At 34.7% G+C, this 23,407-nt stretch overlaps 2 protein-coding genes and 1 long non-coding RNA gene across 5 annotated transcripts; 2 read left to right on the forward strand and 1 right to left on the reverse strand.

The window, feature by feature from the left end:
• Window positions 1–809: 809 nt before the first annotated feature.
• On the forward strand, window positions 810–2,244 carry LOC126588372 (uncharacterized). Its single transcript, XM_050253460.1, has 3 exons — window positions 810–1,042; window positions 1,130–1,230; window positions 1,899–2,244. The coding sequence occupies exons 1-3, from the start codon at window positions 900–902 to the stop codon at window positions 1,928–1,930; spliced, it is 276 nt and encodes a 91-aa protein (XP_050109417.1). The 5' UTR covers window positions 810–899; the 3' UTR covers window positions 1,931–2,244.
• A 5,608-nt stretch (window positions 2,245–7,852) lies between these two features.
• LOC126590853 (uncharacterized) lies at window positions 7,853–10,055 on the reverse strand. The gene is made up of 2 exons (XR_007612175.1): window positions 8,277–10,055; window positions 7,853–8,139 (listed from the first exon to the last, which is right to left on the reverse strand). It is a non-coding gene; the product is annotated as an uncharacterized LOC126590853 (long non-coding RNA).
• Window positions 10,056–19,118: 9,063 nt separating this feature from the next.
• Window positions 19,119–20,668, forward strand: LOC126588334 (uncharacterized). 3 transcript variants are annotated; one of them, XM_050253414.1, is made up of 2 exons: window positions 19,119–19,310; window positions 19,682–20,668. In XM_050253414.1, exon 2 carries the CDS (start codon window positions 19,729–19,731, stop codon window positions 20,464–20,466), a length of 738 nt encoding a protein of 245 aa, XP_050109371.1. In that variant the 5' UTR covers window positions 19,119–19,310; window positions 19,682–19,728; the 3' UTR covers window positions 20,467–20,668. The 3 variants fall into 3 exon arrangements, with proteins under 3 accessions (XP_050109371.1, XP_050109370.1, XP_050109369.1); XM_050253413.1 differs by having other exon boundaries at window positions 19,120–19,310; window positions 19,598–20,668; XM_050253412.1 differs by having other exon boundaries at window positions 19,120–20,668.
• Window positions 20,669–23,407: the final 2,739 nt, after the last annotated feature.

The raw sequence follows: 23,407 nt of genomic DNA on the forward strand, positions 1-23,407 counted from the left end.
TCCCTCAATACTCTCGTATTACTAGGAGGGAAAACTTGATGTAAGTCCAATTTTTTAACCAATATTAGAAATAATCCAGTTTCTTAAAATAAGTCCAAAATTTTAAATTTAGGATCATTTTATTATCAATAAGTATTATTTGTTGATAAGATTTATTATAAAAATTAATTTCTTTTTAGTAATCTCTTTAATTATTTCATTTTTTATTATTTTTTGTTCTTCTGTTCAAACCCCATTTATAATTTTTTTTTAATTTTTTTATAATCAACCTATATCACAGGTTGTTGTATTTATCTACTATATGAAAGATTTATATTTATAATAAACATGTATAGTTGTATCTTACTTGTAGGTATTATATTTTTGTATTTTGTAGTTATGTTTCATATCTTGCTTATGGGTAGAATATAATTTAATTGTCTACCTATGCCATAGGTTTTTAATGTTAGTCTACCTATAACACAGATTAATTACATTGCATTTTTTTTTTATATATACTTTATCAAAAAAGGTAATGAATTTAAATTTTTTTATCTAAAAATATAAAATTGAATAATTGATACAAAAATATGTAATTAAATAACTCTACCTAGTCAGAAAAAACAACCTACACTTTTTGGACCGTGATCTAAAAGCCCCTCACCAGAATAATCGAACATCGCTCTGTAAAAGAAATATATTTCAACAACTACCCACTCGGCATGTTGGTTGAAAGTTCAGGCTAAAAGCCCAAAATATATTGGGCCCGTATACGATACCATTTCATCCAGCCCAACCCAATACGAAGCAGGACGTGAATTAGAGCTGTGTCCCCATCGCTCTCTCCGCGACTGAAATGGGGGTTTTACAGAGGTTTTAGGGTTTGGAATCGAAATTCAGAGGTTAACAGAGATAAAAAAATGTCAGCTTCGATCGCTGGAAGATCGACAATTCTGCGCGCGTTTTTCCGAGCAGCGACGTCAACAGCAAGAACAAGAATTTCAGCAGCGCCATGCCCTTCGATTCCGTCCAATTTCATGGCTCGTCGCTCCCCTTCCTCAAGGTAGTTTCTTTCTTTGATATAGATGCAATATACTTACTTTTCAAATGTATATGAATGTAATAATCTTGTTTATACTTGCATTGGAAGGCTGTTGCGGCGTGAATTGAGCTCTCTTCAACCGCTCCACACTGCCATTGCGTCCGCTTGCCTTATCTCCAAGCTCCCCGCCCTGGCCACCTCCTCCGAAGGTTCCTACTGCTCCTCATTTTCTCTTAATTTGGTGTTGTTTCATCAATGTTTACGTCTTCCTATCGTTTTACCGGCGTGTTGTTTGTAAATTGCTATTCAATGTTCTATAGGTTTGTTATATAGTATGATGTTCATCTGTTTACTTTTGCCACTTTTATTGTCCTTTATTTCGTTATAAATGTTAATGTTAGTTGATAGATTAAGAAGGTAAGCTCTAACCATGTTAAATTTCTATGAATACAATAATCATAAATTAGCACCGTTTACCATTGATTCGTTAAATTGGTCAAAGGGGTAAATGTTTGCAGTAGGGAAATGATTTCCACACACCCCTTTTCTTCTTCTGCACACCGTTGTTTGCTTATGTCCTTTGATTATCGTTTCATTTCTTCAATCGAAATGCTAGAAATAAACATGGGGCTGCGGGGGGAGAGAAAGCCAAAAGGGATGTGCTGAAATCACTTCCCTAGTAGTATTGTTATATCCACTGCATTTAATGACTACATCTTTCGCAGAGGTGGGATGTACTTGCACTTGTCAGAAAAGAGGAAAGAATGAGATAGCCACGATACCTGATTTATGTGCTGAACTTTCGGACTTCTTCTTTTACAAATTTAATAGGTGTTATTGGAGTTACCTGATGGTTCTATTTTCCCATTGGCAACAGGTAGATTTGTGAATTACATCAGTCCCATCTAGGAGCGTGTGCATGCATAGATCAAGACTTCTTCTACTGTTCTTGAATTTGCCGATACGTTCCCTTGGAAAGTCGAAATGCTTGTCTTTTGAGGTTAACTGCTGAACATGCTTGTTTTGAATTAAATAGGAAATCTTTGGCATCTCGTGAAATTCTTCTTGTTTGTTACATGGTGAATTCAATTTAACATTCATGAATTAGATGATGTACTTGGATTGCTTTGAAGAAATGTCAAGTTAAATAATTTGTATCAGAGTAACAAATAAAATACGAGACGAGTTGTCTTTGGACGGTTTGCCTTTGGGAAAAGAAATAACCCTGGTTGTGGAATGGTAAGGCCTGAAATCTAGGTCTCAGTTGTTTCTCTTTTATCAATATTCTTTTTGAGTTACAATGTCGTATATTTGATTTGTGAGAGATTTTGGAATGAGGACGTCTCTCTAAAGGAGTCCTGTCACTTGTACCTCTACTTGCTTAATAGGCAAGTATGTTAGTATCTATTGAACCGGCTGCTTGCTGTAGAGTGTATGTAGTAACAACTAGCAAGATGAGAAGAAGGCTAGGTTATCAACTAGTCATGCGAAGCATATTGTTACTGAGCGATAGTTAATTTACTTTGTTGGAGACGGTGTGTTGGGATAGTTTAAGTTTGTTGAGCTTCTATTTTTAGCACAAAACAGAAGGCTTGTTTCGGAGTTAAAATGTCGTTTTGTTTTCTGGGGTAATTAGATTCACTTGATTTTTTTTTTTCCTTTTGATCTGAATGATCTTTCTTAGAAGCATATTATCCATTGTTTTCAGTCATTTGTATTCGTTTCCTTATATAAATCACTCCCTTGACACCCTTACTGCTATTTGCTGAGTAACAATCGATCATTCATTGCTTATCTTGTTTCGCTTCGATCCTTAAATGATCGTATAGCTCCTGTTGGAACTTTGTTGATTTGTGAATGCAGATGAGTCATTTACTTAGAGATCAACTTTGATTTCAAATCTCTAGAGTCTAGATCTCAGTTAATTTTTTCCAGTAAATATTGTAAACACGATTTGCAGCATTTGCTCATGGCGCATCAGTCTGCTAACATTCTTTATTCATGAAAACAGCCCTCATCTTCCCACGTATCACCTTCTATTGGAAATTCTTCCCGCACATTTTTTTTTTCCATGAGTGAACGGGATTTAGTTAAATTTTAACCCTTCACTCGTGAAAAAGAGTGTGCGGGAGAGCAACCCTAAACCAAACTGCTCCTACACAATCCTCCTTTGAGATGCGAAGGCACAGTAGAAGAAGAGTGAACTGGATCGGCCCAATTGCATTACTTTTTCTCAATTGTGTTTTCAATGGGCCCGTATAACCTTGGTTGCAGCTATGATTTCCTTTTCCAAATTTGTTCACATGAGAAATTCTTTGGTGAAAAATCCACTATTAAAATTTATTCATATTATAACACGTGTATTTTTTTATTATTATACTTTATAGCAAAAACTGTGTTGCTCGTGTGGTTGTTTTATTGTTACACAAATAATTTTGAGCAATTAGCTAAAATGATCGGAAGCTAAAATTTTGGTTGCCAAACAAATCGATTGGACGTCCTCCTCGTCTCTTCATATCACCCTTAGTTCAACATTTGGATGCTTTCGAATCATCCGAACAACCAATTTCCCAATATTTTTGTACCAATCGAACACATACATGGGGATCCTCTAGTGACCATGAGATCAGAACTTAGAACCTCCTTCAATTGTTCAACGTAGAACGAGTACATACCTAGAGACTAAGTGGTAATCAGCAAGATGATTAAGGCCCCGTTTGGGATTGAGGTGATTTTAAAAAAAGCCACTGTGAAAAAAAGCTGAGGGTCATTTTTGTGTTTGGTAAACTGAAAAAAAATGGCTTATTTTGGAAGCTGCTGTGAGAATAAGCTGAAAATCAAAGGAAAAGCTGAAGCTGCTATTTGCTGCTTTGAAAAAAAGCCAGTTTTTTCAAAGCACACGGAGCTACAGTGCTCCTTTAATGAAAAGACACACTATCATCCTGATTTTTTTTCCAAAAGCACTTTCACAAAAAAGTTTACCAAACACTCTACTGGCTTTATTTCACAGCCGCTTATTCTCACAGCACAGCCGCTTATTCTCACAGCAGCTTTTTTTCAAAGCACAGCAATACCAAACCAGCCCTAAATGTGGCGAGCAAACTTGTTTTCCAAGTTCTTCACGTTCTCAACATTTTTTCAAAAGACATGCAAATTCAACACCAAAACACATGTACGTACACTTCAAAACAAACAAAAAAGGTGGTTTGGTTAGCAACATATTCAAACAAAAGATTCGTTTCTGCGATGATTTACATCTTGTCTAACATCTGCAACCTTCCTGAAGACAGCACAAGTTGACCAAAAACAGCTTCTTCCCCCAAATAGAAAGGCTTACTACAATTACGATATAACTACGTTTGGTATTGTTCGATTCTCGTCAAAGACAAATTTGGACCATATTATTGCTAGTTTATTGTGAGGCTTAACCCACTCCTTGACCATTTTAGTGTAGATAATATCGTTTGTTAAAAAAATTATTTGCAATTTGTATTAAAAATAGCAATACAAATGTGCCAGCAAATGGAGCTAAATTATATTGTTAATATTTTCTGAAATATTATATTATTCTGATGATGCAGGAATTGAATGGCAATTTCGAAGTCAGTTTTCACTTGTTAATGTTCATTTAACAACCAAAATGGACTTCTAACAACTTCCAAGAAGCAACAAATGCATCAGGTTTTAATGGATGCTTACATGCAATATCTTTGACTTAATTGGCAGATACATCGCATGATTATTTTAGTAATATATTTTAATACATATACTTACTTTGAAAAACCTAAGTTTTCACATGGCTTTATTTAATTAATTAGTAGATGAGATGTCATATTAAATTTGGTTGATAAATTAATTGGCCATATATTCAACTAGGCCACTGGTTGTGACTTGTGATTTTGAAAAGACTTGGAGAGAAAGAAGATCGACAGAGGAACTCATGCTTAGTTATTGTCATGAGTGGGAGAGGTTTGTTGTGTAGAAAGACTTCATTGTCACAGGAGTATATTTTTGTGTAAGCGTAATATTGTTTACGTGATCTAATCACAAGATAAATAAGATCGAAGATATATCTTTTTAAATGAGCGCTTGGTCTTGACTTATAATGTGAAGTGATCAAATACTGAATGAGCCACTCACAGAATCACACGAAGATATAATCATGGTTCAAATCAAACAATAGGTGCTTTCCAACGTGTTGTACACATTAACAGAGTGGAGTTATTTCCTCCAAGTGTAGCTTAGTTTCTATGAGATGTTTTGATTTTGATCATTTGAGTAGTTGACTTCCAAAGCCTAATGGTAATCAGTTTAAAGACTTGATTATTTGAAAAATTCTTTACCCACCTTCTCATAAATTTAAAATTAATCTTCATCTATGCCTATCAAATTCCTCTCCTTGACCTAAAACAACAGGCCAACATCCGAATCCTAATGTATGATTAATATATTTTGTATAAACTACAATAAATTCCAAAGCTTTAAGCTCTTGATAAACCTGAAAACATGATTAATTAGCACTCTTATAAACCATTAGATAGAAAATTAAAGAAACTAATTTGTTCATTAGCTGACTATCTCTATCTTGTCGGTGTAGAGCTATCTGTCTCTGTCTTCTGTCCATTTCTCACACACATGCCTTCTTACACGCACACAATATTATATTAAGAGATGGAGGGAGAAGGCTTTTGATTATTCAGAAGAAAATTTCAGTGCCCATCATCATAAACCCACGGAACACGACAATATTGATTGAGATCAGCAGAATTTTTATGCACTTAAACAAAGGGGCAAACCCCAATCATTTTATTTTATTTTACTAATTTTTTTGTTATTTTATTTATTTTCTTTCATTCTTCGAGAGCCAAGTTACCAACCCAGGCCCGCAACTTCCCTATAATATGGAAAACAGTTGGTTCCAATGTAAGTGGTCCTTTACTATAATGGTGAAGAAGAATGTTACTTTTGCATTAAGGTGTGAGTTCGAATTACGTCGGCTATCTAATTTAACAAATCTATCTTTTGACAAAGAAAAAAAAAACAGTTGGCTCTGACACTATTTCATGTTTTCAGTTTTATTTTTTTTGATCAAATCATGTTTTCAGTTGAATAGCCAATTTTTTTTTTTGTGGTCAAAAGTTGAATAGGCAATTGCATGCAACATGCATGACATAATACATGCCTTCCAATTTCCAAGCAATTTCCAATTTTATGTAGATCCTCAAGAAAGAAAGGCCAAAAGTGTTGAGTGAAGGATAATCCATGACCTAGCCAAGTGGACTAGATATCTATCTTCTTCCAATATTTCCTCCTCAAAATGGCCTAATTCCTTTGAACAAAACAAGTGGTCCACGTTCAAAACTCTGCAGATTTGGCATACGTCATGAGAAAATATTCCAGTGTGGGATCTTTTCTTTTACACATTATTATCGACGGTAATTTGTGTCAAATGAAAGATTTTCTATGCTTTCTGGTCCAATTTATAGGCTGGTAGAGTTAGTTGTTGTTTGGTATAATGCCAAAATAAAAAGATCCTTTTCCTATGAACTGTTTTCATCGTTGCTCACACGTTCGCGGCCGCTGATTTAGGTGTTCATGTTTGAACTAAAAAAAGCGGCATACTCATTCCTAAATAATATTTCTTCTCTAAATTCTTGGATGGGAGAATATAAGATAATATTTGGAATTTTGGAGCCTTTGTAGCCCTAGTGTGTTAAGAGTATTTATCCACGGTGGCCCTGAGAATGGGACCGTAGGCGACCTTTTGAAGTTGAGTTCTAGAGTTCTCTGACTCTCCGGCCTGACCCTTTGTACATTCATATGTATAAAAAAAAATTTGCTAAACACATGATAAGTCTATTTGTACATCAAATATTGTTAAAAAATATATATCAAAAGAAGAAAGATAGATAAACATTACTTAAATACTGCACGTCTCGTGTTTTTAGACGTAAATTGTACTAATTAAGTTTACATAATTTAATTTTTAAACCAATTCCTTTTCAATTAATAAAATAACTAGCTCATTCAATCTTTCTTGTGAAATCACAACGCAACAATCAACTCAATATTCCACAAATAATAACTTGACAGAGAAACAAACTAAAAACGCCCAAGTCGGAGCGAAAGAGGAGTCCCTATTCGGTACGCCAAATTCCAATCATTTCTATTATTACAATATTACTTATTACGTTCAGTAAATGAGTGAACGACTGGATTACAGAGACTGCATCTGACAGCTGGGGAAAATACTTGAGTGAAGAGGATAGTAATTTCCGTATACGTGTAAAACTATAGTTATGTGTGTGAGCAAAATGAAAAAACAAGTAAAACTTTTTTTTCTTTTTTTTTTGTGGAAAATTATTTTATTTCCTATGATTTTAGTTTTTGATATTTTTATTGAATTTGAATTGGAAAAAATTTAGGAGCCCTAGGCGGGCGCATACTTCAGCTACCTCAAGGCCGGCTTTGTAAAACCTTCAACCAATGTTCTTAGGTATGGATATATAGATAGCTCTATTAGGCACATAGAATTAGTACACTTGCTAACATATCTCTAAATATAGATCGATCTAACATATAATGGTAGGGTCACTTCTATTAGAGATTGTTACTTTAAAAGAGGAGTATCAGTACCATTTATTCTGAACAATAACTTTATAATGCATACAGGTTCTTGCATATATAATAGGCTATCTTGACAGTGTAACAGGACGTCCACAACATAAACATTGTTATAGTAACTGTTAACTACATTGCAGAAGATGGAATTGGTACAGAGGAAGAGGAAGAAGTAGAGAGAAACAAGAGAGAATCTAGAGAGAAAGTGAGTTTAGAGAGAGAAATAGGATTTGTATTGATTTGTTAAAAATGAAGATTACACATATTGTTTATAAAGAAATCCTAACTACTTTAACCAAATACTAACTACCTAACTATATTACTAACTGTATTACATTTGTTCCCTTAATACTCCCCCTCAATCTCAACTGGGGTAACCCAGTTTGAGATTGGAAGACCAACTGCAATCTGTCCTGCAACCTGTCCTGCCTGTGCCCCCTTACCAAAAGCACCATTTAGCCATGCTGCTACATACCTGCTTGTTTTGACAGCTAACCCTGTATCATTCAATTTTCTCTGTTAGAAAATATTGCTGCCATTGTTTAATATCAACAGACTTAACTTTCTCATTAACCACAAAAATGCCTACTGTCAATTTCTCTGTAAGCCCTACTTTCTTGTAAAAGGAAATGACCTTCTCTGATGCACTTGCTATCAACCGATGCTTTTCATCAAATGCTTTAACCTTGTTCACGGCATCTTGTCCAATAGCCGAACCCTTTGCAAACATAAGTGATTGTCCACACCAAATATGATACCCTGTTTCCCAAATATATTCACTGCCTCACCACAACGTAATTTTACAATCCCCTGCAAACCAAGCCTTTCAACAGCTACAACTCTAATGAACTAATCTTTTCAGAAAACATGGCTTCGTGCCCACAAACTTCAATCAACTAATCTATACAGAAAAATGGCTTAGTGCCCAAAAAAAAAATCAATCTTGAAATGGTTTCGGGCCGCAAACAAACAATAATGGCTTCGTGCCGCAAACAAAGAATAATGGCTTCGTGCCCAAACAACAAACAATCTTGAAATGGTTTCGTGCCCAAAGAAACAAACTTGAAATGGCTTCGTGCCGCAAACAAAGAATAATGGCTTCGTGCCTCAAAGAAATCAATCGACTACTTCACAAAATCAAAGAATCATACACTTTTGCAGGGAATTGGCAGCTTCACCAGATCATCAAAGTAGTGGAATAGAGAACAGAACATGAATCAAATAACACCAGAGAAGCACAGAGAGCTGATATGCATACAACACCAAGGAGAGACCATAATCCGATAGAGTCCAAGATCCCACTTTCCAATCAGCACTGCAAAACCACAAAAGAGAAATTCCCAGACGAACAACAAAAAAGAATCACCACTGAATCAACTGAAAAAGTTTCTTGGATGCCATCTCAGATACTAAAACCAAGAAACCAAATTAACCAATCTTCCCAGATACTGACACCAAAATTAACCAAGAAACCAAATATAACCTTCACATGAAAAATCTTCACAATTAACACAAAATTCCGCACTGAGACAATCAAACAAACAGTTGGAGTGCATAAAGAAAGATGAAACCTGAATCTTCAGTTCTTGATCGAAAAATGCCCAGAGAAACACCAGAAATCATCGACCATTACATCTAACATAGCGGATGTAGTACCACCTAGGACCGAGACCTATCTTGCTCTTGGAACCCGGCAAGAACAAAATTGCGTATGAAATAACACTTGCACCTGAGCATTTGCTGTTCTGTTGAGAGCCCATGTGATGGATTCTGATCGAATTTCCAATACCCCAATTGAAATCGGCGAGGTCAGCGACGACGTCTTCCAGATAAAGTATTCGATGGTGGTGGTCTGCAAAACTCCAAAAAACATCAACTTTTGAATCAAATCGGCGAGGTCGGCGACGACGTCTTCCAGATAAAGTATTCGATGGTGGTGGTCTACAAAACTCCAAAAAACATCAACTTTTGAATCCCAGAGAAACCCACTTCGCCTTCACCCTTCTTCTTATCATCCATAGTCTTTGCAGTCTTAGTTGTCACGAATTCACCATCAGAAACAAGACCCACCTCGCAATTTCCCATGAAATCTTTGGCAACTCCATCAGATGCAGGAAACCCAAAAATTAAATCCAAAGATACGAGCTTTTCATTCGCAGAATTGGGAATTTCTTGAATTTCTTGAACAATCGCGGAAGCATCGAAAAATCTAAAGAAAATTTGAGGAGAAACTAAACTAAAGAAGGAAAAGAAAAATACAAACTCCTAAGAAGTGGAACCACCAGAATCCATGGCGTGAGCCTGGTGGCTCTGATACCATGTTAACTACATTGCAGAAGATGGAATTGGTACAAAGGAAGAGGAAGAAGTAGAGAGAAACAAGAGAGAATCTAGAAAGAAAGTGAGTTTAGAGAGAGAAATAGGATTTGTATTGATTTGTTAAAAATGAAGATTACACATACTGTTTATAAAGAAATCCTAACTACTTTAACCAAATACTAACTACCTAACTATATTACTAATTGTATTACATTTGTTCCCTTAATAGTAACAATGCTATAACAATGTGATTTTATGTAATTAACTAGAACCTCATCATTGTGTAATATTGGACTGTAAGATTTGATGATTATAATGTCACATAATATTTTTGTGTGTGTTTCACACGCTGAAAATTAAGGTTAAGTTGTAACATTGTTTAACATGAAGAGAGCCAAAAAAATGAACAATGATGATTAACAATTCCATGATGTCCGCTAGTAACTTTATATCAAATAAATGAACGGTTTATCATGAATATTTTACTTACTACTTCTATTGTCAATTGGTTCCATACATTTGGAGTACTAAATGATATATGATTCAAATGATTTTTTGAATGGATGATCTTCAAATGACTATCAAAACCTGAATTGTTCCGATTATAAAACTTGATAAGTGAAGATACGTTATCTGCAAAGAGTGAATATGAGGTGAATGCAAGTATTTTCCTTCAAATTGTTTTTCTAATGTAAACTCAATGCCGTAAATTCTAAACCTAAACCGAGTTACAAATCACAATATGATCATCAAAGAAAATAGAAGTAGACGAACTATTTTAGTTAAAATATGCCCATATTTAGTTCTTTCCTACTAAAGTCTCAAAAGTTTTCTTGTTGCGTGAAGGACTAGTTTCTTTTGTAGTTAGGCTTTATATTTTCCTGTTAACCTTTTATAGGGTTTATCCTTCCCAGCCGATAGGCTGCTCAGGGAAATTGCATTGTTATTAAGAAAACATATGCATCTATGTTCGAGAATTATACAACTACAGAGCGACCTTTTCTGGTCAGAAGTCTCTACCCTGATACACTTCCGACCAGTTTTATGCATTGTTTTAAAAATATTTAAAGGTGCTACTAGCACTATAATCTAGTAGTAATATTTATTTGTAATGAAAAATCTTAAATTCGAATTCTCATAAGAATTTGATACCAATTATTTCTAGCACATTGTGTAGTATAGTGCAACCCATCTCTAACTATATGTCATTCTATTTTGCAATTTATGTATCTCAATACAATTATATATATATATATATATATATTTTAAGTATAAATAGACGATTATATTTATATGTTATATGACGGCTGCCTTTTGAAAAGGATCAGGATCCTCTCCTGACCTTAAAAAACTGAACCTGCTGAGCAGGCAATCGTGGCCGTTGAAATTTAATTCAACGGCTACAATTATTATAACTTTTAGAGGGTCCCTTGTTTGTAGTTATTTGATCAAATTTCAACGACCACGATCTCCTACTCTGCAGGCTCAATTTTTTAAGGTCATGAGAGGATTCTGATCCTTTTGAAAAGGTATGGTACCATCATTCTCGTAATTATTTATTTTCTTTTTCTCTGTAAAGGGTTTTGAAGAAGTCTGCAATTTCAGTTAGTCTTTTGGGAAATTACAAATAAAATTATTTTTTTATAATTTTATAAAATAAACAATAATAATATTTTATTGCCTATTACTATGACTATTCAGTTTAGAGGTGGAGATGCAAAAGATAATTATTGTTCATTAAATGCAGTTATTATTCTATGGAGGAGATTCAATTGCCAATTACTATGGGGAATCCTTACACACTGGAAGTGCTTTAAGCAAAGTGAAGTTGTTAAATTGGCAATAGGCAGATTATTATAATTAGTTAATGAATGACAGATCAAATCAATGTATACATTAGTCTATGAAATTTGGGGTGTCACACACTTAAAAGATAATATTTACTATATATTGACAATGCACAAGTACATCTGCTGCCTAATCAATTTGGTTGGCAGGATTTAATTTCCTTCCATACTTGCAATTAAGAATTCATGATTCAAGAATATTTGCTTGAAGTAAGATAATAAGGAATTAATTTGGTAAGCATTATTTTTCAATTGTTTGAGTAATATATTGGACCGACGAGAAATTACAACACGAGAAAGTTAGAAATAATTGAGAAACCAAAGAGAAATCACAAAGATCACATATTAGTATATATGAATATTGGCGATGAAGAATTTTGTGGCAGTTTATGATGTTTTTATTTTTTGTCAAATGACATTTTATGTTGTTGAATTACTTTAAAAAGTTGTATATTTAGCAAGAGAAACATTCAGTTTTTTTTTTTTTTTTAAAAGGTGAATATTTTAACCAACAATTTAAATGGTATTATGGTAAACCCCATTTTCCACGACCTGGATGATGAAACATGGTAATATGAAATACTGAACATTGCAGGAAAAATAATAGGGAAATATGCTGATAAAAGGAATTTACCTGATGTGTTTGTTAGGGAAGTTAATTGTTATACATTGCATGGAGGTAAATTAATATATGCAGTACGAAGTTGTTAACAGACAATATATCATGACATACCTATACATTTTTCATGAGCAACTCAGCCATGATGAAGAATATATATGTACCACAGCCACAACATCTGGGGTCCATAGCTCAGAGGTATGCCTCACGCTTGTAACAAGACTCAACAAGTTATATATATATATATATGTACCACAGCCACAACATCTGGGGTCCATAGCTCAGAGGTATGCCTCACGCTTGCAACAAGACTCAATAAGTTATATATATAATGCCTCGTTAATTTGCAGATATATAGACTTTTCTTCAGTGTAATTAACCGTACTTTTTTACAATGCAAATTTATTGTCGATGTTACATTAACACAGTTGAAAATAAAACTCAACAAATTTCCTAACACTTCTTTTGAAAGAACCATTTTCTTAACTTGAAACAAAACCGATTATTAATATGAAGAATGGTTAGATTTGATAGCCTGACAAGTTACAACATAGTATACAATACCTCAAACTTGTGTAACAAGGTAACATTTCTCTATGATGTTAATGGGTGTAATTAACACGATAACATGATAACATAACAGCTGCATAGCTAATACCTGCACAATCAAAGTCTAAATCATCCTATAAGCCTTAATGTCAAAGTCTAAATCATATCTAGTTATTTTCCTCTAAAACCTTTAGTGCTACTTTAATCCATATCACTATATCAACAAATTTTAGAACCTATATATAATAATCATAAGGGACACAGGAGGAGCTGCTCACTCACCCATAAATAGGGTTCATGTGATGGGTTCCCATTAAATTAATGTTCCTAATCTCACTTTCCAACCAGGAACCACATGATATTTTTCATATAATAAATAAATGTAATAATGAATATAAACCAAAACTTATATAAAAATAGTCACAAATGATCCCTCTTTCATTGATTTTTATCTAACACCTATCGTTTATGAGATTAGAACTCAAAATATTTTTCGACAAAGTTGAGAGACTAACAACGGTGGACCAAATATTCAGTAAGAAATAGAAAAAGAAAACCACATAGGAAACTTTATATCTCATTGCATGTACACATTATGCTTGCTCGTACTTATAGGTCATGTGTTGGGAGCAGGAGTTGGTGCGTCTAGAGACTGAATTTATTTTGCGGGTGTTCACTATCGTAGTTACTTCATAATAATTCTACTGCATGCCCATATCATCATTAGTTTTTATTAACAAATGATATTATTTACAAAGGTTTTTATCACAAATGATCCATAAAATTGACCTTCATCATCAAGATGATTCATGAAATTGAAAATCAATTAATGTAATCCCTGAAAATATGTGTCACAAATCAATCTGGTCATTCTATCATAATTCTGTTAAAAAATCCATTAAGTGCTGATGTGACACATAAATAGGCGCCACAAAATTTACGATTTTATCACAAATGGTCCCTGAAATTGACTCACATCATCAAGATGGTCCTTGAAATTGACCTACACTATCAAGATGGTCCCTAAAATTGAAAATCGGTTAATGTAGTCCTTGAAAATAGGTATCGTGAATCAATATGATCATTCCGCCACAATTCTGTAAAAAAATTTGCTATGTGCTGATGTGAGTTTACTAATTAATTAAAAAATTGTCTAAATACCTTTTTGCACAAAGAAATTTTTTTCTAGGACCTACTTCGAAGATTTGAGACACTTACTTGCGAGACTAAATTGATCGATTTTCAAATTTAGGGACCATTTTGATGTCGCAGGTCAATTTCAGGGACCATTTTAATGTTGCGGGTCAATTCTAAGGATCATTTGTGAGAAAAAAAGATATATGAGACCCATTTATGTGCAACATCAGCACTTAACAGAATCTTTAACTGAATTGTGACTGAAGGATCACATTGATTTGCGACACCTATTTTCATGGACTAAACTAAACTAATTAATTTTTAATTTTAGAGACCATATTGATGGTAAAGGTCAATTTCAGGAACCATTTGTGAAAAAAAAACCTATTAAAAAATAAGTTGACGTATGAAAAGAAAAATAGTAATTAAAAACTAAAAATTAATAGAAAAATCCTTTTTTTTAATCCTTTGTCCCACTACTTCTTTCTATATCTTATAACTTTCCTAGCAAAAATATCTCATGTGCCGTATTGCTAGTTATTAACAACGAAAAGGTTATTTGGATTTCATGAAGTAATTTGTAAAACTAAATTTATGCAGACTTTAATTAATGATGGGTTCTAAAATATTTAAGGGTGCTACTGGCACTATGGTCCAGGAGTAATAGTACTTTTTATAAAAAGTATACTAGTGAAATAAAGGATATTGATGTCTAGTTGTGTACATACTCATATAAAATGGTCAGATAAATAACAACAACAACAACCAAGTCTTATCTTACTTAGTAGGATCGGCTGTATGAATTATAGAATGCCACTATGCTTGATTTTGTGTCAATATTCTGTTAGCTCCATGTCCGTATCTTTTCTTAAAGTCTTTTTCAAAATCTTTCTCTATCTTTTTTGCTTTGAGCCTCATTTTCATAATCACATCTTCTAACTGGAGCATATATGGGTCTTCAATTCATGTGTCCAAACCATCTTAACCGATTTTCTCTCATCTTATCTTCAACTGTGGGCACTCCTATTTTACCTTAGATATCATTGTTCTTAATCCTATCATTTCTCGTATACGCACACATCTAATGAAGCATTCTCATATCTGCTACACTCATTTATTGCACGTATTGCTTTTTGACCGCCCAACATTTTGTGCCATAAAACATTGCTGGCTTTATTGCCTTCCTATAAAATTTTCCATTAAGCTTTATTGGTATACGATGATCGCACAACACACTTGATGCTCTCTTCCACTTCATCCATCTAGCTTATGTTCTATGGTTGAGATCTCCATCTAATTCTTTGTTCTTTTGCAAGATAGATCCAAGATATTGAAAATGTTCACTCTTTGGTATTTCTTGATCTCCAATCTTTAACCCTATATCATTTAGACCCACATTCCCACCAAACTTGCAGTCCATATACTCCGTCTTTGACCTACTTAGGCGAAAACCTTTAGATTTCAATACTTCCCACCAAATGTTAAGCTTCACATTTACTCCCTTATGCGTTTCATCTATCAGCACTATATCATCTGAGAAAAGCATATACCAAGGGATATCATCTTGAATATGTCCTTTTAGCTCGTCCATTACCAAAACAAAAAAGTAAGGACTTAAAGATAAGCCTTGGTATAACCCTATGGTTATCGAAAAGCTTACAGTTTATCCTTTATGAGTTCTTTTTGTAGTCCTTATTCTATCCTACATATCCTTTATTGCTTGGATATATGCCACTCATATGCTTTTTATAGATCTATAAACACTATGTGCAAATTCTTTTTGCATATCTATATATCGTTCCATCTATCTCCGTAAGAGATAGATTGCCTCCTTAGTTGAGCAGTCTGGCATGAACCTAAATTGACTGTCTTAGACCTGTATCTCTTACCTTAGTTTATGCTCAAATACTCTTTTCCAAAGTTGTACGACTCATAACTTAATTTTCCTATAGTTCATGCAGTTTTGTATGTCGACCTTATTCTTGTAAATAGGCACCAAAGTACTTTTTTGCCACTCATTTGGCATCTTCTTCCTTTTCAAAATCTTATTGAAAAGGTTTGTGAGCCATGCTATGCCCGACTCTCCCAAGACCTTCCACCACTTCGATCAGTATATCGTCTACAATCACTTCATCTTTCCTAGTTCTGTGGTAAAATGAGTAATTTCTATACTCTTTCGAGTTACTCAACTCACCCAAAGAAGTACTCTTTTTGTGTCCTTCATTGAAAAGATTATGAAAATAAGCCATCCATCTTTAACTGCTTTCTCTGTAGCTAGAACATTTCCGTTCTCATCCTTCATGCACCTTACATGGTTCAAGTCTCTCGTCTTCCTTTCCCTTGCTCTAGCCAATTTATAGATATCAAACTCTCATTCTTTGGTACCTCTCGCTTATACATGTCCTCAAAAGTCAATAGTTTCGCTTTTCTCGCAACTTTCTTTGCCTCCTTATTTGCTCTTATACCTCATACAGTTTTCATTGTTTTATCCTTGTATAAGGCTTTACAACTTTCGTTTTTAGCATTAACCCTTTCTTGTGCCTCCGCTTTTCACCACCAAGATTACTTTTGATGTGAAGAGAAAACCTTGGGCTCTCCTAATACCCCTTTTGCAACTTTTGGATACAATTAGCCATGAAATTCCACATTTGGATAGTGTTCCCCCTCTATATCCCAAATGCCTTGGGCAAATAATTTCTCTTTGAAACTGACTTGTTTTTCTCCTTTTAGATTCCACCATCTAGTTCTTGGACACTTCGAGGTCTTGTTATTTCTTTTTATCTCTTTTGATATATGCATTCATTACCAACAGTCGATGTTATACGATCATTACAAGTTATATGATCCCTCTTAAAGGGAAATCTATTTGTTTGTTGATGACCCACTCTTATAAGTGATCACATGCTCCTCTCTTCTTAAAGAAGTTATTGGCTATAAACATATTGTAGTAAAATCCAAAATGGCTTTCCCCTCCTTATTTCTCTCTCTTAAACCATGACCACTATAACAACCTCTAAAGTTTCACATCTCCTTGCCTACATGTCCATTTAAATCTCCTCCTTTGAGTAACTTCTCTGTCTGAGAGATTCCTTGAACCAATTCTCCAAAATCTTCCCAAAATTTCTCCTTTAGACTCCTATCCAACCCCACATTGGCGAGTTCTTATCCTATTACAATCTTGATTGCTATAATTCTATCTCCAACGCTCTTAACATCTACAACATCTCTTGTTAAAGTCTTATCCACAATGATGCCAACACCGTTTCTCAATATGTTTGTGCCTAAATACCAAAGCTTAAAACCTGTGTTTTCCAGATCCTTTGCCTTAAGACCAACCCATTAAGTTTCTTGGAGGCACATAATACTTATCCTTCTTCTCACCATAACTTTTACTACTTCAATGGATTTTCCCAATACGGTTCCTATATTCCACGTTCCTAAATGCATTATACTATCTTGAACAATACCCTTATGTTCTAACTTCTTTGACCTCACCCATCTAGTAACGTTAAAATTCTTCCAAACAACCTTGAGTGAAGTTGTTCAAAAAGAAGTTTCTACATCGCCTTGCTTGTTTAATGCATGAGGGCTTCGTTGGAGAAACAATGACCCTTGATCACTTATCACTATGCCCATGCCACACAACGCGTCACTTATGGGTAATGACCTAGCTTTAGCACTTAGGATTCATTACATAGGGATTCAACGTGAAAAAATAGAGTGCGGACATCGACTACCTGACACACTCTCCCTCTTTCTTTATCCAGGCTTGGGACCAACATCATAAGATAAACTTACACATGCAGTATTATATAAAATTGGTTGGATGACAATTGAAAAGTAATTAATCTATAAATTCAAGAACATGAAAATATGATTGGACAATGCTTGACTCCTAAGGTTTTTATATCTATCTCATTTGGAAGTGTTTTTTTTTTAAAAAATGACTGAAAGTACTTTTGGTGAAATTGTTTTTAGATTTCAAAAAGCCCTTAAAAGGCTTTCTGCAAGAAGCGTCCAGTTATGTGCTTTTTGCAGGGAGTACTTTAAGATAAACTTATGGGTAATGACCTAGCTTTAGCACTTAGGATTCATTACATAGGGATTCAACGTGAAAAAATAGAGTGCGGACATCGACTACCTGACACACTCTCCCTCTTTCTTTATCCAGGCTTGGGACCAACATCATAAGATAAACTTACACATGCAGTATTATATAAAATTGGTTGGATGACAATTGAAAAGTAATTAATCTATAAATTCAAGAACATGAAAATATGATTGGACAATGCTTGACTCCTAAGGTTTTTATATCTATCTCATTTGGAAGTGTTTTTTTTTTAAAAAATGACTGAAAGTACTTTTGGTGAAATTGTTTTTAGATTTCAAAAAGCCCTTAAAAGGCTTTCTGCAAGAAGCGTCCAGTTATGTGCTTTTTGCAGGGAGTACTTTAAGTGCTTTTTAAGGATTCACTTACATTTTTACTAAGGATTACTTACAATGCACTTTCACTAAAAGTGTTTTGAGTCATTTTAAAAGGACTTCCAAATGAGCCCATAATTACGTGATATCATCTCACCGTACAAACGTTATAATCCAGACCATTTATTCTCTTGTATTTAGAAAATTTCATTCGATTTGAAAATTGTTTAGACATTCATATGAATCAAGCAATTTTACGATCAAGGATGAGATATTACTTGTATTATAACTATTAATTTGTTTGACGCATATGAATAATGAAATAATATCATAATTAAATGAGTTTTGTAGAGATAATTTTAGAAAATGATAAAGAAAACAAATCATTTTAGATTGTATAGTTAACTGATGACACGTCATCTTATAAAAGAAAACAATTCCTTACATATTAAGACCAAGGTAATTTTTTATTTTTTTTTAACAAAAGAGCAAAGTTTTATCCATTATAAATTTATAATTACCTGTCTTTTGCCTTTTATTCACATCCTATACTTAAAGAAAGGAATTAAAAGCAGCCATGATCCTGTCACAAATAGTGATGGTACCATACGGTCCAGACCAGGTCCAACTCCTTTGTTAGCCTTTCCTTACTTTCCTTTTTCTTTTGATTTTTTTATGTCTCATATGAACTGGCAAAGCAGATAAACAAGGCAAGCTTGAAGGTTTTCTGTCTAAATCTTCTACCTCTTTCCTTTCTCAAGATGCAGTTTTCAAGGTATTAAATTCATTTCTCTTCTTTCCTTAGCTTCCTTCTCATTCTCAACCTGTCAAGTTTTTCCCATTCACAAAATTCTAACAAGCAAACGCAGTTCAAATAGCCAAACGAAACCAGACAGATCCATTTCTCCAAACCCTTCAGATCTCTCTCTCTCTCTCTCTCTCTCTCTCTCTCTCTCAAAAGTGGTGCCTGCCTGCCTGCTGGGTTTTGTTTATTGTTTAGAAACTTGGGAATTGTTGTTTACACAATGAGAGACATAGTTTCTTGTTTCAATGAAAATGCAGTGAACGTGTCTCATCCTTCATGTTCTAGCTATGCAAACACTGCTTGTGTTTCTCCAAACTTAACTCCTTCGGTCCAAAATGCAGTCTCGTGTGTCTACAGAATCACTCTCTCCTCCGCTCAAAAGCAGCTCATGGTTACCGTCTCCTGGTGCAAAAACCACTACGTACAAGGGTTGACCATTAAGCTAGCGGATGATCCATCAGCAGCATCCTTCAAGTTGAACACGAATTCGCGTATCTTCCGAAAGAAGAAAGGCACCAAACTCATCGAATCCGATAAATTGAGGATGGAAATCTTTTGGGATCTCTCTAGAGCAAAGTATGATGTTAGTGGTCCTGAACCTGTTGAGGGATTTTACATTTTGGTCTTGGTTGATTCAGAAATAGGCCTAGTTCTAGGTGACATGGCTGAAGAAGCTGTAAGCAAGAAGTTCAAGACTAGTAGTGTTGCGAAAGCGTGTCTTGTTTCGAGGCAAGAGCATTGTTCCGGAAATGCTCTTTATTCTACAAGAGCTCAATTCTGTGACACAGGCATTGCACATGACATTCTGATAAAATGTAGTGGAGAAAATGAAGGCTTAAAACATCCGGTTTTATCTGTTTGCATCGATAAAAAGACGGTGATCCGAGTAAAGAGGCTGCAGTGGAATTTTAGAGGGAATCAGACAATTTTTGTTGATGGGTTGCTTGTTGATCTGATGTGGGATGTTCATAATTGGTTCTTCAATCCTTCATCAAGGTATGCAGTGTTCATGTTCAGAACAAGAAGTGGGATGGACAGCCGATTGTGGTTGGAAGAGAAGATGGTGCACAAAGAGCAGGACAAAGTTGAATTCTCCTTGTTGATGTATGCCTGTAAGAGCTCTTAATTAATATGAAATGTTGTCATTAAGTCTTTTCTTTTTTGTTTGTTAATTCTTGACATTTATGCTTTAGTACAACTATTCTTCTAATTTTCCCTTCAAGAGAGAAATAGATAGCCATTCATTTTGATCATTTTTAAGAAAACAAGATAAGTTAATGTTCAAAGGTTGTGATTGTAGATAGATGAATTTGACAAGTTTTGATCTCTCTCTCTCTCTCTCTCTCTCTCTACTGCATGGGAATTAGAAAATGGTATGCCACCCTTTTTTATGGGTACCTATAGGTATTGAGTGTCGTTGCACGGTTGATTATCATCAATTCTAAGTGATTATTGGATCAAATTGGTTGCAAAGTGGTAATGAGTTAATTAGTTATGACAGAGGGGTGACTATAAGGTTTAAATATTTAACAAAAAGATAGCAAGAGATATGACAGAAGATTTGCTAAAAGGCAAGTGCGAATTTTGAGAATCATGTATGATAACTGCTTTCAGGCTTGTAGGAATCAAATAAAGTTGAAAATCCTCCCATATAATAATTAGCCCCATTAAGTACTACATCTTTTAAACAAGGGAAACGGATGATTGATTAGTATATATAGCTTAATAGAACTTGGCAATATTAATGCTTACTTTTATTGTTTATTTGGTATCAAAACTAATGGAAATTTTACTTCTTTTTCCTTTTTTTTTTTAGGCAAATTCAGTTTTTTTTTTTTAATACAAACAAATCAAAACTGCATGCATCCTTTGTGTAGTATTTAAAATTTAATTTATTACATCATATTATCCCCCCTTGTTAGCACCTTGTTCTTGACTTGTCAGGAAAAATTGGACAAATCCAATTTAGTCCAAGAAGCCAACTCTATCAGGCTTTGCTTGAATGATATAAGTTGTGATTATGAAGAATTGAGGTAGGCAAACAGAACAGTTCAACAATTCAACTAAATTACTTATATAGAGAGAAAGAGTCTTTGGGGCATGTTGTTCATAGTTTTACCAAGAACAAATGCGGAATAGAATTGTCGACGAACATTTGATTTACTTACAATTAGCCTTCACTTTATTGAACAACAATGTTGTGAATTCAAATATTTCAACCAATTTAATTGGTAAGGCAAAATTATCAAAATACAAAGTAAACAAGCACTATCTCAGCTTTGCCAAGAACGAACGCTTAACTAGTAGAGGAAATTGTACAAATGGTCCCTCAATTTTAACACAATTGAAGCAATGGTCCTTCAACTTTATTTCCATTACCATTGATCCCTCAATTCGTCAAAATGTGTAGCTATGGTCATTTTCCTTAACACCGTTAATGATTCTGTTAAAATCACTCATGTGCGGGGCACATGAGACTGACTGTAGGGGCAATTAAGGAAACATATTATTTTCCTTGGGTTGGAGTCGATCGAACACAACAAAGGGGGTTGGATATGGTTTTGCGAGGAGGGTTATTTATGAGTTGTTTGAGTGTTCAATCCCTCCATAATACTCAGTGCACTTGGGTTTGCAATCGGAAATTTGAGTGTTCATACTTCCAGCTCCTCTTCTTGGTACTACTGTAACACATCCATGCTTTTCCTCCATGCCTTTTCTTCATTGGCAATGGCTTCCAAATTGTTCATGTTGCTCTTGGGTTCAGTGAAATTCCTTATACTCCATGCGTTCTCCTCTATACCAGTGCAGTAAAGCCTTCTCCCTACTCCTTTATATTAGTGCAGTAAATCTCTTCCACACCACATCGTCCATAATCGCTTCGAAATTGAGTTTCTGCGGTTGTTTTCCTTCATTAAAAGCTGATTACTGCAATACATGGTGGGAATTTGAGAATTGGGCGTGGAGGAAGTTTTAATTGGGGATGGGTATTGACTTCAACCTGGGAAACCTTACAATGGGTATTGATTTCAACCTGGGAAACTTGGGAAATAAAAGGTACATCTTCTCCTCAAAAATACCCATATAGAATAACAAATTATAAAAGGTTGAAGTTTTCCGGAAAACCTTACAATATTTCGAAGGATCTCCGATCCACCTCATGACATCCGACAACTCCATCGTCCTCTGCTAAACTAACCCTAAAATTGAACCTTAAAACACCCAAATTTCCAATTGCAAACCCAAGTGCACTGAGTATTATCAGTTTTGGAGGGATTGAACACTCAAACAACTCATAACTAACCCTCCTCGCAAAACCATATCCAAACCCCTTTGCTGTGTTCGATCGACTCCAACCCAAGGGAAATAATATGCTTCCTTAATTGCCCCTACAGTCCGCCTCGCATGTGAGTGATTTTAACATAATCATTAACGGTGTTAAGGAAAAGGACTATAGCTACACATTTTAACTAGTTGAGGGACAAATGGTAATGAAAATAAAGTTGAGGGACCATTGCTCCAATTGGGTTAAAGTTGAGGAACCATTTGTACAATTTCCTCTAACTAGTATGACCAAGTAAATTTTGAAATGGCTAATAAACTGAGGATAGGGCCAAAGCTCCTTACATCTCAGACCCACTGGTAGTACAAATGCATGGTACCCTTTTGTCTTTAAACCAATTGTTTTGGTCACTAGCAGAATCGAATGATTGCTTGCCTGATTGAACTTAAAATGGTAGAGTATAAAATTACAGTACTAGAGTCTCCTTTTAAACTTCAGGGTCCAAGAAAATCGTAGCAGTTCACTGTTCAATCTTAATCATTCTTTTAAACTCCAAGATCCAAGAAAATTGTAATAATTCACTGTTTGATCTTAATCCAACAGTGAAGTGGCTGTAGTTTTCTTGGACCCTGGATTCTCTAGGAGAGCAGGTATGTACAGCAGTATATAGTGTATGCATGAGAAGAAGTCCCAATAAAGTAATAAGCAGCCAGGCTCCCTCGCCTTGCTTTGCTAGCTCTCATAATAAAAGGGCTGGATAATTGGATGGCAGGTGTGTACGTGTGTG

The sequence above is a fragment of the Malus sylvestris genome, chromosome 11 (genome assembly GCF_916048215.2).
Source record: "Malus sylvestris chromosome 11, drMalSylv7.2, whole genome shotgun sequence".
NCBI classification, from domain to species: Eukaryota; Viridiplantae; Streptophyta; class Magnoliopsida; order Rosales; family Rosaceae; genus Malus; species Malus sylvestris.